The 19,225-nt window shown below is 34.0% G+C and overlaps 1 protein-coding gene across 2 annotated transcripts in view; it reads right to left on the bottom strand.

The window, feature by feature from the left end:
- The window catches only part of KIAA1958 (KIAA1958 ortholog), a 192,323-nt gene that overhangs the window by 32,168 nt on the left and 140,930 nt on the right, over positions 1 to 19,225 (bottom strand). For both annotated transcript variants that reach the window (XM_036915641.2, XM_036915642.2), the window contains one exon: positions 1,835 to 2,007. In XM_036915641.2, coding sequence (XP_036771536.2) covers positions 1,835 to 2,007 — 173 coding nt within the window. The remainder of the gene's footprint in view (positions 1 to 1,834; positions 2,008 to 19,225) is intronic.

The following is a 19,225-nucleotide window of genomic DNA, read 5'->3' as shown; positions in this document are numbered from 1 at the left end:
ATTTCTGCCACCGTACTCACACCGCCATCTTGAGCTGGAAGTCCTGCTTGTTCATTTTTTTTTTTGATATCATTAATGTACAGTTACTTGAACAACATTATGGTTACTAGACTCCCCCCATTATCAAGTCCTCCCCACATTCCCCATTACATTCACTGTCCATCAGCATAGTAAGGTGCTATAAAATCATTATGTGTCTTCTCTGTATACACTGCCTTTCCCGTGTTCCCCCCCAACATGCTTGTTCATTTTTATAATTCATTTCTACAAACATTTCATACACACTTAGTCCATAACCTGCTATGTAAAGACCTATTTAAATATGTTATTTGTTGTTTCCTTGCATCCTTCCATGGTAATTTATTTCCTTGAGTGGCTGGTGTTTTTTTTTTTCCAAAAAAATGATATCTTTAGTTGATTTTAAGCTGCAAAAAACCTGAGTATCTACATTTTGGATGTTTCCCTTCAAATATTATTAGCATATGACTACATAAGGAACCAGAACCTAGAATCCCTTTTTATGCTCCTTTCCTCAATTAAGGGTTCTTCAGTTCATCTACTGTGTCTTCCCTTCCTTAATAATTTATCAACATAAGCCCTTGAGGAAAACCTAGCCTTTCATAAGTGCATTCTATTCTGCTCACCGCTCCAGTTTCAGCAGCCCTTTCTTTTGGCTGCATGTATGTTTTCCTTTCTGCAAGCACAATAGAAAGCCTCTCATGGTTATCTAGTATACCATGCTGCCAGAAGTAGAAACCTAGATTTCTTATATCATCTCTTGTTAGTGCCCTAAACATGTCACTCAAACTTGGAGATGTCACCTGCCCTTGGGCTTCAATCATGACCTCTATATGCAAAACTTTAAATCTATACTTCCAGCTTTAATATTTGCACCATGTTTCAACTCCCGCATCTCCAACTGTTTATTGGACATGTCCATCTGGATATCTCTCTGATGTAGACTCAGTATATCCAAATCAAAATACAACATCTTTCTGTTTGGCTTCTACATGTCCAAAACATTTTCCTTTCATTCACAAACCTCAAACATTTCAAGTTGGAAGAGATTTTTAAGGGCTCATTTTACAATTGGGAAAATTGGGGACCAAGGATGTTAAATTTTTCCGCATCATTCCCAATTAATTTCTCTAAAATATTGCTTTCACTACATTCCTTCCTGATTAGAAAAAAAAGTTCAGTGGTTTCCCTTCTGCCTAACCCTTAAGATGCTCAGAGATGGTGCGGTCAGAGCATTTGTCCTATTGCAATAGTCCCGTTCCTGCTCCACTGCACTGATCCTTTAAATAAAGTCTCTCCTCACAGCCAAAATCAAAACCAAAACAAAACAAAACTTCAGTGGTTTCCCAATATTCACAAGATTTTAGCTTGGCATTTAAGGGTTACTAAAATCTAGTTTCTTAGTCCATTATTCTCACATGTGAAAACCTATGCTGCAGGCAAGTGAGTCTGTCCTTCCAAATTTTTACTCTCCCTCATGTCACAGCCTAGAAGACTCATCTTCATCCAATTCTATTGAAATTCTAATGTCTCCATCAAAACATGGCTTAAACATCAATGCTTTCACTAGTCTCACCAAAATGAAATTAATTTATCCATCTGAATTTTTTGCATGTCTGATCTGTAAGTTCATAGAATGCTGATTAAATTCTGCTTTGTATTATGGATATTTTTCTTTCTATTTTATGTTCTTTCACAGTTTCCCCAGGCAGAAAAGCACCTGTTCTGTGTTTCCCATCTTGCTTAGCACAGTGACTGGCACCTGGAAGCTCAGTAAAGTTGGCTAAAACATGAAGTAAACTCAAGGATTTCTTACCTTGGTGATGTCTGTGTGATCTTTGAGCCCGTTGGTCATGCACCAGTATCGCCACACATTCAGGGCATACCGCGTGGCTTTGGTAGTATTTGGGCTTACTGCACTGGTACACAGATCATTCAAGTCATCATTAATATTAAATACAGGAAATTTGTTGAGCTTAGTAGAATAGGCTAGAAACAAAAACAATAAAAGGCATTAAAATAATTTGCCATCCCCTGCTTTAGAGAATTACATCTTGGGATCATGTTAAATAACAGAAAAGTCCTATAACATTAAAAAAAATGAAATTTTTATCAAATATACATACATTAGAATAAATAAATTAGGGAACAATATTTCTAGCACAGAATCAATGCAGTAACCTTGCATCTGATCCCAGCAATTTTGCCATATATACTAACTGGTGAATCAGTGCAGGCATTCTAATAATAGAAGAAAATATATGAATACAGAAAAACAAAGAATGTTCTATTCAAAGTTTTCACTGGAAAAAGAGAAGTATTGCTATTAAAAACAACAATAAAAAGATAGAAAGAAGGGAAGACACATCCTTTTTCTTTACCCTTAGCATATGAACAGCTGTTGTTTCTCTGTTAACATACAGTCTCAGATGTCTTATGTGCCATCCTGCGCACCCTTCATTAAATGGTATTAGGATATTGCTTTAATGATTTTCACAAATTAAAGAAGTACTTAAACTCTGGTTCCATAACTCATCAGCTAGCTCGGGATCAGAATGGAAGGTCAAGTAGAATAACAGTAGGGAAGAGGAGGAGGATACAGAAGACAGGCTCACAGCATCTTGGAAGAGATGGAACAGATTTTAAATTGCATTTGCCAAAATACTTCAGATGAAAACTGCTCTTCTGCAGGGTGTCCACTTTAAGTTTTTTTGGTTCCCAAAGAGCTAATCAAATCCATAACCATTAGCTGGCCTTTTTAAACACTCTGTGATCTACTAAGACCAGGCTTACGCTGTTCAAATTGTTGCCTTTGGATAGAAAACAACAAAAAAAGAAAAAAAAGGTAGAGCACTTTAGAGTAAAAACAGTATCAACCTGTACTTTATCTAATGGTTCTGACCCTCTCTGGAATGTTTGTATATTCATACAAGGCACTAAAAAGCTGAGAAATAGCAAAATGAAAAGTTAAGGCAATTACGAAGGTGATCTTTACCTTAGTAAAGAACTTAGTAAACGAGAACTACAGCTGATTTAGACAATCACTATAGTTTCACTATAATTTTCTTTTTAACAAAAAAATGAATTTGTTTCACTTTACCTAACTCACCTCACCTTTCGCTGCTCCACCGAGGAGCCCTACTGAGGCCTCCTGCTGTCCTTAGCACCCACCTGCACCCAGAACACCCACACACACCTTCCCCACTTACAGCCTGACAAATCTCCCTATATCTTTTGTGCCGATCAAATAGTATCCTTTTTCATTTCAATTCCAATTTCAAACTCACTTCTACATAATCTGTCCCCACACCAACCACTTTATTCTCTCCTTTAGTATGTGTCTCATATTTGCTTAAACATTCCTGAGAACTGTGATTTAATTGTGCCCAGAAGATCTCTTCAGTATGCTCCTTAAGACTGTGTCTTTGCCCTGAAGTCTGCTGTTGAACTGTTGGACACTCAGTCTGTTTTAATGAATGATTATAGCAAGAGAGGAATAAACAATGCTAGAAATGCCATTGGAAGTAACTGAGGCATATAAGTATATTCCTTATCTCTGAGACTTGCTTGATATTAAAGGATTCCAGTATAAAATGTATTATTATTACACACACTAATTGAATGCTTACTATATGCCAAGAGCTACATTAATTATCTCTAGGCAACACTACTGTTATATGCATTTTACAGATGAGGAATCTAAGGTTCCTACATTTAGTCAGTTCATGCATCACTCATACCATTTATTTACCAGGGTACTCTCTCTGTGCCAGGCACTGTGCTATTCAGGTTGTGGAGTCAGCAAGTGCTAGAGCCAGGGTTTGTACCTGGATCCCACGGACTCTCTGCTCTGGCCACGCACGACAGCAAAGGAATCGGACACTACAGGGATAAAATTCTCAGTAAAGAATACAATTTGATGCCAGGCACTTATGAAAACTATATTCTGGCCCCAAAATTTATTCGTATTGGCCTTCAGTGAGAACTACAGCTGATTTAGACAGTCACTATAGTTTCACTATAGTTTTCTTTTTAACAACCAAAAAATGATTTGCAACACAGCCCAGTCTCCATCATTTTGATACAGCATAGGGGTAGAAAGAGTTACACTGCAAGACAGGATGATGAAGTTAAATAATTAAATAATTACATGGCCTTAAGTAATTTCACTTTTATCACAGAACAGACTGTACACTGAAAATGGAAACCGAAATCCTAGTGCATAAATAGGTAAAGTATGGTTGTATGCTTATGTGAAGGTTCCTCAAAAAACTAAAAATAGAAATACCATTTGACCCAGGAATTCCACTCCTAGGAATTTACCCGAAGAAAAGAAAATCCCTGATTCAAAAAGACATATGCACCGCTATGTTTATCACTGCTCTATCTGCAATGGCCAAGATATGGAAGTAATCTAAGTGTCCATCATAAATGAATGGATAAAGAAGTGGTACATATACACAATGGAGTGTTATTCAGCCATAAAAAGAAAAGAAACCCTCCCATTTTCAGCAACATGGATGGACCTAGAAGGTATCATACTCAGTGAAACAAGCCAGGGGGAGAAAGATAAATACCATATGATTTCATTTGTGGAATATGAAAACAAAGCAAAACTGAAGGAACAAAATAGCAATAGACTAATAGACTGAGAAGGGACTAGTGGTTACCAAGGGGAAAGGGTTGAGGTGGATGGGGTGGGGAGGGGGATAAAGGGGCACAATAATTCACAATCACAATACAAGTTGATCACAGGGACGGTAGTACAGCACAGAGAATACAGTTAATAATTCTGTAACATATTACTATGTTGATAGATAGTAACCGCACTAGTGAGGGTGAGGATTTAATAGTATGGGTGACTGCTAAACCACTGTGTTGTATATTTGACACCTACATAAGATTGTATATTGATACTTTAATTACTTTAATTAAAAAAAAAGAATGCTTGTATGCTTACGTAATGGGAAGGAAATTGTGTGGAAATGATAAAATGACATAATATGGTTCCTTCATGATTGTATTAGAAGATTAAATCATATTTCCTTAATAAATTAATTTTTAAATTTTTTGAGAAGAAGTTGCAGTGTTATGGTGCTGAGGAAAATTTTAGGAGACTGTGATGGAGAAACAAATGAAAGTAAGACCTTATAACTGAATACAGGAAAAAGAGGGGACTCCTACAGAAGGATTTGAGTTTTCTTCCCACTAGAGAAGAGGCAAACTCCAAGCTCATACTTAGAAAGTGGTGGCCATGGGAGTGGGCAGGGACTGTGGGGTCACAGTAGCATACTCTAAGGGCAGCTACATCTGAATGATTATCCTGCTCTCTAAATGTAGCGACCACCTGCATCATTTACAGCATAGGTATTGTCAAGCACCATGTGTAAAGTGAGGGAAACCTGCTTGGAAGGCTACCCTCAAGGTCAGAGAGAGACAGAAGGAGGTATTGTCTCCAGTAACTCTGCACAGCTCCATTGGACATGGAAACAGCTACAAAAAGTAGGAAATCCCTAAATGCACACTGTCTCTCAGGTACCACCTCCCCTGTGTCTATGTTTGAAAGAGTATCCAGCTTCCCAGCTTGTTTTCAGCTTATACACCTGAAGGGAAGCCTATTTATGGGCATTTCTTGGTCCACTCATTATAGCTGGGTGAAGTTCACTTACAGAACCCTGTCCTCAACTATTACCTGCAAAAGTGAGCCCTGTCCAGATGCATCAAACAGGAACCTTTAACAATGCTTTCTAAGGAAATTCCTGTAAGCTACCAATTATGATAAATCTAGACTTTCATTTTAAAATGTGAACACACAAATTGCCTGGCAATAAAGAAAAACCAATAGCATGAAAGTTGACTATTACAGAAGCAGAGCAACTGATTCCACATTCCCTCCCCTCCCCAAAATAGTTAATTGAGAAAACCATGGAAAAAATTCAAAAGGTCATGGATAGGTCATTACTTAGATTTGAGAGGATAATGCAACCTTAAAACAAGAACAGCTTTCACTGGAAAGGAAAAATAGGAGAACAAGAAAGATCTTGGAAACTTAACATGCAATAATGAGGCAAAGCTTAAAACAATTAAGAAAGGATTATGAAAATAGATGAAGCATGATGAAACAAATTCTTGAACCAAAATTCCCCATGATTTTAATAATATATAGGGAAAAGGGGAGAAAGATATAAACAATATGATTGAGTTCTCATCCTGTTTGGGAAGGGTACGGAGCAAAGATGAAAAACACAAAGGTGATATTACTGATATGGATTAATTTTTTACATTAAAAACATGTTTAAATCTGTTAAAAACAAAACATAAGAGAAAGAATTATTAGAATGGATATAGATTTTCAAAGAAGGAAGTAATTAAAAGATTAGCAATAAAAAGAGAATTAAAAAGAAATCCAACATCTTCAATCTGTCTAGCGAAATTCAGGACAAGTTAACAGAAAAAATGAAGAACCAAGAAAGAAAGCATGATGTATAGAAAATTAAAAATGATAGCAGGAGGACTTCCTCTTAGAGCTATAATGAAGTATTACACTATGTTCCTTCTGAGAATAAAGCTAGATAATATATACTGGCAAACTACTGAAGAAACTGGAACTCAAGGAGCAAAAATGCTGGAGTGAAGAAAAATGCAGAGGTGAGGCCTGCATTGATTACCATGTTCTCCTTTTAAGCATTTGCTGAGCTGCAGTGCAGGACATACCACCCAGACAGAAAGGAGCGGCCAAGTCTACAGCAATCTCAGTGAAAGAAGTATACACATACTCAAGTACAGGGCTGACAAGCAGCCAGTACTTGAGAGATTGAAATCCTACAAGAAAGGGACCACAGAGAAGTGAGCCAACATTCTGCATGCAATTTTCCTTCCAAGAATTGCTGACTTCTAAGCTAAACATGCAGAGGTAATAGGCAGAGAAATCAAGTGGAAAGCAGAAATCACAAGAAGGCAATTTCATGGCATCAAGGAGTCAAGAATAGTAATTGAGTAATGGTACTTAGAAAATATTTCAAACTGAATGATAACAATACAACTTGCCAAAATGTCTATAGAGAAAACAATAGCATTAAGTGCAGAAATTACAAAAGAAGATTGAATGTCAACTGTACCAGGAAATTATAAAAATGATATACCCCCAAAAATATGGAGAAGGAAATAATATACATAAGAACAGAAATCAACAAAACAGTTAAGAAATTTATAAGAAGAAAGGTAGTGCCAAGAGATAGATATGAAATGACTAACAAAATTAATAAACTAGTAACAAAAAAATAGAGAACGCAGAAAGTACTTCACCAGGAATGAAAGGGGAGTTATACTACAGAGCCTACAGATATTAAAAAGATGGTAAAAAGACAAAATGAACAACTTGTGACCAAGAAGTCTGAAAATTTGGATAAAATTCACAGCTTACCCAAACCAAACAAAGTTAAATAGTCTTATATCCAACAAAAAAACTGAATCTATAAGTAGGACCTCAAAAAAAAAAAAAACCCTTCAGGTTTAGGTGAATTTCACCAGTAATTCTTTTACATTTAAGGAACAAATAATGCCAAACCTAAAAACTTTGCTAGTAAATAGAAAAGGGAATACGACCCAATTTCTTTTAAAGGGCAGCATATTTTTATGTTAAAATATGACAAGAAAAACATAGCAACAGAAAATTACAAGCCAACACAGCTCATAATATGCAAACATAAAAATCCTTAACCAATGAGCAAATTATATGTCTACTACATAAACAACATAAACAACAAAATTCCAAATAGATCATAACCTAAATGTGAATGGTAAGACAATAAAGCTTCTAGAAGAAAACAGGAGACCATTTTTATGATAATTGGGGTAGCTACTTAATTTTAAACAGGACATCAATATTACTGTCCCAAAAGTAGATTTATAAATTAGATTTCATTAAATTAAAAAAGACATATATTAAAATGCACTATTAGGAGGGTAAAAAGGCAAGCTACATACTGGGAGAAGGTATCTGAAGTGCATATATCTGACCAATCAGTTAGAAGGCAGATAGACCAATTAAAAATGGACATACTTGAATGGGCACCGCATAAAATAAGAAACACCATCAGTATTTCAGGAAATATAGATCAAAATATACTCACCAAATGCCTAAAGTGAAAACAAAATCTGTGAATACCAAGTGTTGGTAAGGACATATCCTCAGCTACAGGAACACTCTTACTCAGCTGGTAGGAGTGTCAATTTTCAGAACCACTTTAGAAACTAATTAACAGTATCTACTAAAGTTGAACATACATATTCCATGATCCAACAATCCTACACCTGAGTATATATCCAACAGAAATGTGTAAATGTGTAAATGTGTACATGTGCTCAAGGGCATGTATGTATGAATATTGATAAAAGCATAATTAATAATAAAGAGCTCCAAACTGCAAATAATCCTGCTCACAAACAATAGAATGCATATGAAATTGTAAAATATTTACACAATAAATTATTACAATAATGACAAGGAATGGATACTGGAATGAACTATAGGCAAAAACATGGATGAATCCACAAACAAGAATCCAGATACAGTGTAGTATCTTGACTTGGTCCATTTATATAATTCAAAAGTAGATAAAATGACCCTGTGTAAAGTAATGTAGTGGTTACCTGAGGGAGGGCCCTAAGGGAGGGTTCACAAGGGAAGTTCCTAGGGTTCAGGTACTGTTCTATGTCTTCCTCTGGATGGTGGTCACAGCAGTCTACGTGCTTCATGAATATTAACTAAGCTGTACGTTAATTATTTGTGCACTTTTCTGTCTGTATAATTCAATAAGAAAACTTTCAAATATCTTTAAAAGTAAAAAAGTATATATAAACTTAATCAATAAAGACTTATATCACGTACCTGGATGGAAAGGCTCAATAATAAAATGTTCAATTTCTTCAAGTAATCATTTATGTAATATAATTCTAACTAACCCCACTTTTTTAGAATCAGGTTGACTCTAAAGGTTATTGAGGAGAGTAAATGCATAAGAAAAGGAAGACAATTTTGAAAATAATTAATTGGGAGGCTTTGCCCTGAAAGATAGGAGCATGTATTGTAACACTGCAATAATTTAAAATGCAAGTAAAGAAAAAGACAAATACACTGATGCTACAGGAGACAGTCCAGAAAAGTTCTGGGTAAATTTGCAAATTGAGTATATAATAAAGTCTCCAATTCAAATTGCTTGGGAAAGGATGGACTCTTCAATAAATGCTTTGAGATAATAAGCTACTGAGTTAGAAAAAAAACTAAAGCAAATTTAGATTTCTATTTCATACACACACAAGTCATACATTTCCAAACCGATTGTTTTCAAAAAGCTGTTTCCATAAAGAAGACAATTTTCATTTTTTTGGGAGTAAGGAAAACCCTTCTCAGGATGACACAACCCAGAGCTATAAAAAGCAAATTAACAAATCAAATGACATAAAAATTCAAAAGTTTTTGAATAAAGTGAATAAATTTTAAGAGAATAAACAGACCTGGAGAAAACACTTACGAAGTATACAGTGAGAAAGTACATATAGGGAAGCTCCTTCGAACTAGTTGGAAGAAGATAGTTCACTAGAAAATGGGCCCAGGATATGACAGAAAAGTATTCATAGAAATGGAAACAGAAATAACAAAAAGCAATAATAATCAGACATTATACTAAAAATAAGATGTGTTTCATTTATTAGACTGGCAAAAATACAAAAGGTCCATTTTCTAAATGTTGGCTAGGATAGGGGAGAACTTGCCCTAGTTTAGAAAAAAATTTGGAAAGGTACACATAACAATTCTTTAGCAGTAACCTCTGTGGGACTTTAAAGTTTAACAATATGAATACATTATTTTTGAAAGTTATAAAAATCACTTGGATTTAGGAAAAATAAATAAAATGTTCTTTTCATTTGACCCAGGAATTCCTCTTTTAGAAATGTATCCTAAGGATTTAATCATTGATATCTACAAAAATGCATGCTCAAGAATATTCTTTAAGGCAAATTTATAAAAGTGAAAAACCGGAAACAAATCCAACAAAGACATTACAAAATAGATTTTTGTACTACTATGCAAAGGAAACTATGTAGTTATATAATAATTACTTTCAAAAGCTAAAAATCTTTTACAAATGTACAAAACAGTAAATATACTTTGACTACAATTTTTGAAGTTCATTAATGCATAAAAATTCCAAAATAAAACACCAAAATGTTATTCTGAGTAGTAAGATTCCTGTGACTTTTATTTCATATGTCATTATGCTTATTAGTATTTGCCAAATTATTCACAATTATTGCCTCAATGTTTTAAAAACATTATAAATTTTAATAAAGAAAACACTTTTCTAAAAAACAAAAGTTCTGTCTGAAAATGTTGCCACCAAATTCAATGTTTGCTTTTAACATAATCTTTTCAGATGATATATCCGCCAACATTAAGTATTTTATACATTTTAGCCATTTTAGTCACTTGGTATCTTTTTGGGAAAAATTATTATGAATAAATTAAAAGTAAATAACTTTTAAAAAGAGAACTTTTTTGACTTAGAGGCCAAATATTACTCAATTTGAATTTTTATATTCTTCCCCTTTTGGGAAATATAATTTGTCACATTTTAAATGTGTACCTTGTAAACACATGAAAGGCTAAGTTCCTTGTTTCTTAAAGTACTAGGAAAACATACACTAAGCTACAACTATATTAAGTAATTTTAATAAAACTTAAAATATTATCATATAAAAAGTCATTTCTATTTGTAATATTCAGCTTTCTATGAGCAAAGACTTTGGATTATTCATCGATATGAAATAAATATTTGCATTTCTGCAAAATAATTGGTTGTGAGAGAGCCTTTTCTGATGTTTTAACATACTTTTCTTTATTAAATAATTTTAGTGACCCAACAAAGATATCTGGAGTTAACAGTCATTTTGAACCATTCCTATTCTGCAAAAGAACACTGCCAAATGTGCTAAATGCAACAAATGACACATGGAGAATTTTATGACCAAAAAGATTTTCCTAAAAAATGAGAAAGTATGGAACCTGACATCCACTTAGGTTGGTATAATTTGCACAATTAGCCAACCAACTTCACAGATAGTGAATTTGTAGTAGAGCTATTTGGGCTATTTGCTCCATTAATAGGATTGGGGGCTTGGGACACTAGGAAGGGTATGATTACACTCCGCAAAGAGTCTACCACCCACTAGAGGCTGTGTGTGAGCAGTCACATGTAGAAACGCTCCTCGTTCCAGGACTCCCCCCTCCTCAGTGGTCAGAAACAACACTGGACGTGGAATGCTTTGTTCAATACGCATTATATCCTGGGACCTAATGCACAGTGACCAAGACCTTCCTCCCACCCAGAATGTGGCTAGGTTTAAAAATTGTTTGTTGTAGCTACAAAAATCAGCTGATTTGCTGAAAAACCTTATTAAATGTATGAACACTGGTTATCCCCAAATACAGATGAAATTCTGTGATTAAAGCATGTTCTCATTATAGAGACGTTACTGATGCTCATTAGCTGATTTTATTGAATTGTATTTCTTATTTCTTATTATAAGCTTTAGGCTGTACCAACAAATACTGAAAACAATAGAAAATTACATTAAAGGCAAACATACACACAATGGAATAAGCCACTGGAACATAAAACTAGAATTTTATTTAGAGCACAAGTACACAGACAAATATGAAGCAAAAACAGCTGATAAAGATGAAAACATCATAGTTTAAAAGATCAGCGAGCAGCGAAATAAAAATGAAATCAATAGTATACTCCAATTAATAAAGAAAGTTCTCTCATATTAATACAAATATCCACTGGCAGAGGATTAATTAACCAGGAACACCACAGTCCCATGTTTAAACATATTAACAGAAATTTCCCTCCATTTCAGTTCACCTTTCCCTCTCTCTTTTGCAAATTAAAATTGCAGCAGCTTAAAAAGAAACTTTAAAAATATGATTAGAATGAACAGGTACATATGTGCTTTTCTCATGTAAATCAATAAAAGCCAAGTGGCCTTAAAATATATTAAAAACGACAATCTATCAATGGGGTTGGGGGAGAGAAGTAAATGCATCTTCAAAGAACGAATACTATTTTTTCATAAAAATTTTCTATATTAATTGTAGTGGTTATATTTCTAAAAGAATGCCTGGTGTTAAATTATACTGACTAAATTGGTAAATCTACGTTTTTATTTTCAATTAACTTCTAAGTGGTAGAGTAAAAGAAATCTTTAAATCATTCTTATAATTTGTAAGTTGGAAAACCTTATTTAAGTTTGTGAACACAGCATTCAATCTACTAAACCACCAAAATTAATCATTTTAACAGATAAATGAGTCATATGTAGTAATTCTGTTAAATCCAAAATGCTTCTATTCATCCTCTCATCAGGTTTTAGGTCTACAGGGTTAAGTTATATTTTCAGACTAAAATGAAAAAGGTACAAATTATTTCTTGCCATGGGGCTAATCTGGCAAATCTATGTATAAATTTAGCAGTGAGAAAAAGTTTAAAATCATGGTGGAAACACTCAATAAATTAGAAACCTAATAAATATATATTATTTGACTTAAAAGTTGACCTAGACATAAAGGCCTCACAATAGTCATAGAAAATGTCCAGAAGACCCAAAGGGGGTCATAAATCCAAGAGCAGGATTCAAATAAATGTGCCCATTGCTATCAAACAGAAATTGTTAATCACCAGAATGTATCATGCCATAATCTTTGGTGTCCAGAATATAAAAGGAATTGTAAGTACAAAGGGCTTGCCTAAAAACCCATGACGCAGAAATCAAGAAGTGATTTTATTATTCTGGAGGCCACTGAATAATGGCAGAACTTCTTTAGAAAATACACATATTTGAATTTCCTTTTATTGCTTTATCACCTCCACTGAGGGGCAAATGTTTAAAACATATTCTTGAGAACAGGTTTACAGTTAATATCTGCCTTTCTTTCTCTCTAAGCAAAGAAGTGGCAGGGGCCTTGAATTTGTTTTAATATTCTTAGAATTAAATCAGCAATTTCAGCAGCAATGTTTCCAAATACAGTCTTAGCTGTCGCTGTGTATCTGACAGTCACACAAAAAGCCTGTATATAATTCAGGAGACTATCCATTTATTAAAGGAATCTTATAATTATAAATCCAGTGAACAGTCTGAAATCCTGCACTCAGTGAAGAATTTTGGCGTTCTTTTCTTAACATTTTATGATAGTTTCCCTTCTGTTTTAAGAGCATAAATGTATAAAGTATAAAAATATTTCCTCCATGTTGAATTTTAACAAAGTATAGAATTAGTCCATGGAAATAATTTTCTACTTTCAGAATTTGTTTAGAATTGCTTATGCAAGATGGAAATACTAGGAACTAAAGACATGTGGGCATGAAAATTTCTGATACTTATAAGACAACCAAGTATGTTTAATAAGCCCATGTAAATACTGAAAATAAAGGTATTTGGAGCTCTGAGGCTCCCATGGTCCCTTATAAATAAAGTTTAAAAATTAAATATTCTCATCAAATGCAATTCAAACAGTATGTCATGAAAACTAACAAAAAGAATGTACGTACTTCATAGTCCTCTGCTATTACACTGTTCAATCTAAAATATCCAGATCAAGGGAAATCATGCTGCTACATTGCCATTATACTGGATTTCTCTGTAAGGTGCTAAAGCATTAAAAAAAAAAAAATGATTCGAGGTGGGGTGGAGTACTGGAAAATTTTAAATTCTTGCTTTCTCTTTTTGCAAACATTTCCCTTGCAAAGAGTTGGGGAAAGTGTGGCAGAAGAGCTGACCTGGAATTATACATATGAAACAAGATCTTAAAGTTGGCACCACTTGACAACTACAGTATTTCCTTCTGTCGAGGCCACTAAGTGCTGGCTCAAAATATTAAACAACTGATTACATACTTTCACAAATCACACATATACATGTTGACTGGCACAGCCTCGTAGCACAGTTTTTCAGCTTAACTACAATAAAGGATAGCAGCAATGGTTAACAATTTCACATAAACGCCACAAACACACATACGAAAGAGTGCCTACAACAACATGCAAAATCTCAACAATGACATCACTGAATATTACACAATGCATAGAAATTGTAATGGTTTTTGGCAAGATGGTTTTTTTTGTAACAAATACTTTATAAAACAAACATTCTTTTGTTATAAATGCTATTTAAAAAGTTGTAATATAATGGATGTAGATATAAAACTTCAGTTAATCTGAATGGATTAATACTAAAATGGACCTATTTCATTCAGTATAAATAATCAATTATATATTAATTTCTAGTGGAAGTATACTAAGGTATTTGATTTATAAAATATAAGAATTACAGGAAGTAATAAAAGTCACTTAAATATAGTATACACAATTACTGTTAGGATTCTATATTGCTGATGTCTTCCTAATTCTATGTTTCACAAATAAATTATGCCAAAGCATTTTCAAAGCTCTTTGAAATGAACCTAAAATGGAAAAAATGCTCTCCAATTCTAGTGTGATACAAAGAACATTTTAAGTCTAGCAAAATTCAACACTGCATTCAAAAAACAATTCCACTGTACCTTTTTTTATAACATCCTAGAATTTCTGATTTTTTCTTCAACTACGACCTGGTGAATATAACTTGTAAAGTAAAAACCTTGTGCAGTTTTTAAGTTTATGCTTGAATTCCTCTTCAGAAGAATAAGCAGGATAATAAGAGAATTTACAAATACTTTGAATTTCTATATTTTTCTGCTGCAGGTCTCTTTCATTATTAGTTTCCATTTTCTTTCCCCTTTCCATCTCTAAATAAATCCACTTCAGAAACATCCTAATTAGGTTGATAGAAATTTGATCCTTTTAGTTGAAGGTATATCCCAAACCTTCTATGATGATTTTTTAAGACTTTCCATAGACTAAAAAAGGACGCTGTAAACTGCAGTCAAAACCAATAATATAGATGATAGGCAGCTGGATATTCAAATGAATACCACCTTAAACAAAAAGTTATTTTTCTGTGCATATTGTCACTGGAATTCATATACTAGATAACTGTAGTTTACTTTCCCTCCATAAATGGAAAATAAATATAATCAGATAAGCTGAGAGATGTCCAGCTTAAAATAAAAATTAAAATGGCAAATGATTACATTTCAAGATTATCCCATCAAATTTCAACAGAAGAATTTGCTAAAATCAAGGTATAATATACATAATGAAAATTGAAAACTCCCACATAAAAACAGCCTATTTGGAAACTGGCAGCTTGAATCTTCTCTTAATAAAAACTTGATTGAGGGCTTAAAAAACTATCACAATTTAGAAAGCAAGGAAAGGATACCTTCCCTAATTCAGTGTAAATCTAGGATCGTTTTTCCTTTCTAAACTCTCATCTACGGACTGAAGTCATATGTTTGGGTTCTACCTCTGGCTCTGACTCTAACAAGGTGTGTGCACCTGGGCATTCATCTATCTGTCTGGGGCTGTTTCTCTCTCTATAGAAGAAGAGCGGTGGATTAGATTAGATGTTTCCAACCCTATTTTCCAGCCCAGCACACCTGAAGAATGTGTAATAGAGAGGTAGTAGCTTATTCAGTCTAGTGAGTCTCAAAGTAGGAAGGTAGGGGCATAGGGAACCTAATTCCTGGGGAATCTGTGTTATAGGATGTGTTCTTTTTGCAATCTCCACCTCCTTGCCCTCCCTGCCATCTCCCCCTAAGAGGACATGGTGACTCCTACCTACTCTTCACAGCACTGAAAATCACTGGGCCAGATAATCTCTTGGGTCCTTTCAGGTCCAGCCTCTATGACTATAATTGAACAAAGATGATGGTTTACATTAATACTTTGACCTAATTAAAATACTTACCAAATTTGCACTATGACCTAATTAATAATCTCAGTCTAATTCAACAGTCATGGTTTGCATAAAAACTCAATTAAAATGTATTAAAATGCTACCTATTACAAAGTAATGCAATCTTAAATACCAAATCAGGGCTTTCCTTCAGTTTTGGCAGGCCTAGTTGGTCAACTTACAAATAGGATGGAGCGTAAGAAATTTTGATTACCTTTCTCTTCTGTTTAGAAAAGTGAAATCAGAGTTGTCAGCAGTTTATCAATATCATTTCTTTTGTTTTTTTATCATTAGAAATATATTAACAACTAAAGGATGATACATGCAGTGTATTTCTTTATCTATGGCAAGGATCTCTTAAATATCCTATCTCTATCACTTTGCCTCATGAAAAGCTAAGCATTCATATCATCAGCCAGATCCAAGTAGGAAGGAGAAGCAATATTTGAATACCATGCATTAAGGGAAAAACAAAAACAAAAAAACAATTGAGGATGCCCTTGTCAATGGTGTGATTCTAGATAACTCTCTATCTGTACCTTATCATATGGTAGATATGCCAAGATATGTCTTGTGTGAAGGAATTCTATTTTAGAAAACTGTATTAGACTGATTGTTGGATAACTTGCTAATCCTTTAGTACTCGTAACTATTTTCTCATGAATCAACCTGTTAAAAAATATCTTACTGCAATAAATCATCGCACGTTCCCCCTTGACTTCTTCCCTAGGCTTGGAAATTTATTTCCTTTATCATTTGGTAGAGAGTTCTTATTTATAGATGCTAAGTATTACAGCTTTATTTTGGCTAGAGAAATAAAGATAAAAATACCTCCTTTCCTATAGATAAAGAAAACCAGTCAGAAGATGGCTAATTAAAATCAGAAGTCTTTGTCTTTAATATTTTAAACTACAGAGACAAGCTAGAAAAATTCTGGTTTCACAGTCCATCTCTAATTCTGAGAATCATAAGGATAGCATTCCTCTCTAAAAGTTTTCTGTTTAAAACAATTTTGATTAAAAAACAAAAACAAAGTAATAACAACAGTAAAGTCCTCCATTAAATAGTTAATTTGCTGGCATCAAATATGCAGGCAAGACACCCAACCCCCTGGCAAACTGGCGATCAATTGCAGTATTTGGTAGACGTCAGTATCAGCTTCTGGGCTTAAAGAAAGGTGTTCTCTCTGCTGAGAATCTCCCCCTTCTGTCTGAATAATAAGTAACTCTCTTGGATTTTTGGCTTTTTTGAGGTAAGAACAAATGACAATCATTTTTAAAAACAATTACTGTGCACTTGTACACTCATCTCCCTGACGAAGGTAAGTGTTCAAGAGTGACAAACTTCTGCTCTCTTCACATGGCCGGTGGTTAACAAATTCTGCTGATGTCCCATCTCAAAAATAACTACAGTAACGGCCCTAATGTTGTGCTAACAAACATGCCAGGTGAGGGCGCTGCTCTCAATCAACTCAGCATTGAATACTGATGATTTGATTACACCAGGATCTTCATTTATAACTGATCACTTCAGAGGGTCTACAGAAGTACAGCAAATCACTATGTCAACAAGCAGTTGCAGCAAAGGGTACCTAGTAGGTACTAGATCTAGGTTCGGATCCCAATACTCTCATGTATTAACTGTGATATGGGCAAACCATTTGATTCATCTGGATTTCCTCATTAGTAAGAGAGAAATTATGATACCCACCCTCACAAGACTATTGTGAGACTTAGGTGAAACAACTCACAGAAGCACAGAGTACTGTGGTACACTGTAAGTACTCAATAAATGTCATTGATGACAATATGCACATTCTTATTAGGCATGTGTCTAGAAGCTAAGCCAAACAATTTAGACAAATTAATGTGATGGAAGTTTCAGCTAACAATGATCTAACTGAAAAACCAAAAAACTGATCTATGCTAGAAAATTTTCAAACTGTTCTTTGTGGATCAGGAAATGATTTAACAGTAGGAAAAGTAAATTAACATAGGGAAATTTTAACATAAAATAACCAATATTTTAAATAGCTGATATTTTAAAATCATATTTAGACCAGCCCCATTGACCATGACAACAAACGGAATCATAAGAATAAGCTCCATTGGGTAAACATCCTGAATATCTTAACCTTTTCAAACATTACTTAAAAAGAAAATTGCTACCATCTATGGTTTTCTATAGCCAGTCACTCAAATGAATATAAAAGAAAGACTGAATTTATGCAGCTGTGTCATCCAAATGCTGACAAATGGGTTTGGCATTTTTGTTGTAGACAGAGCAAAACTTTCAGAGTCACGCAAGGGGCAATGGACAATTTCTTACATGACATACAGTGACCTTTAAGTGTAAACTTTGCAAATATGGTTTTACTGTTTTCTTATGAACCACGTGATTGTCTGGAAAGGCAGCACATTCGGTTGTAGTGAACACCTGATGGACTACTGAATTCTTGCCTAAGCACATACATGATTTTGGCATCTACCAATGTCACAATATGGACATAATTTTTTTAAGTTACAGTAAAAATTGTAAAAATGGCAAATGGTAGTAGTATGTCCTTAGAATTGTTTATATAAAAACACAAAATTTAGAGGTAGCTGCAGATAACTTTTCATAATTTCACTAATCCAAAGAGATACTGTAATTCAGCTAAACATCTATCTACCAAGCCATTCTTCAGAAACTAGTTTTCTAAATCTAAATGTTACAATGCTTCTACTTGGTTTGAGTTATGAAAGCCAAGTATAAATAAATAAAAAATAATTCACATTCTCAATTTAATTGTGTTCTTCTAAATGAAAATAAAATAGGATTAAACAGGAGAGTTTCATTTTAGTACCTTAATAAACACAAATAGGGATTTCAAATTTCCTAGTTCTGCTTTCTCATTGCATACTGATAGCTTTCTTCTTCATGATAAACTTACTTTGCTGTCAAAACATAGCAAGAATTTTTAAAACTATTTCAATACTAAAAGTAAAATGCACATTCACATTTTGAATGTTTTATAGAAAACTTTTTTTTAAACATGAGTGATAATCCATGTAAAAAAACCACCTCATTTTTAAAAAAAGTGTTCTTTTACAGTAGCCTGTCCTGTACACTCATGAACCAGTTATAGAATAAGGAGAACAGGAAAATTCTGCAAAGAGAACTGGGAGAAAGAGCTCCTATGGTTGAAATGAACATGAGAGGGGACTAGGGGACACCATGTGCTGTCAGGATAGATTACTCAGCATTCCTTTTAATCAGTCTTAAGAGATGGTAAGATACCGTGTCCCCATTTCTGGCTCAAATCATT

Source organism: Manis pentadactyla, chromosome 3, assembly GCF_030020395.1.
Source record: "Manis pentadactyla isolate mManPen7 chromosome 3, mManPen7.hap1, whole genome shotgun sequence".
NCBI classification, from domain to species: Eukaryota; Metazoa; Chordata; class Mammalia; order Pholidota; family Manidae; genus Manis; species Manis pentadactyla.
Note: the sequence above shows the minus strand (reverse complement) of the source record. Positions and strands in the feature narration are given on the sequence as shown.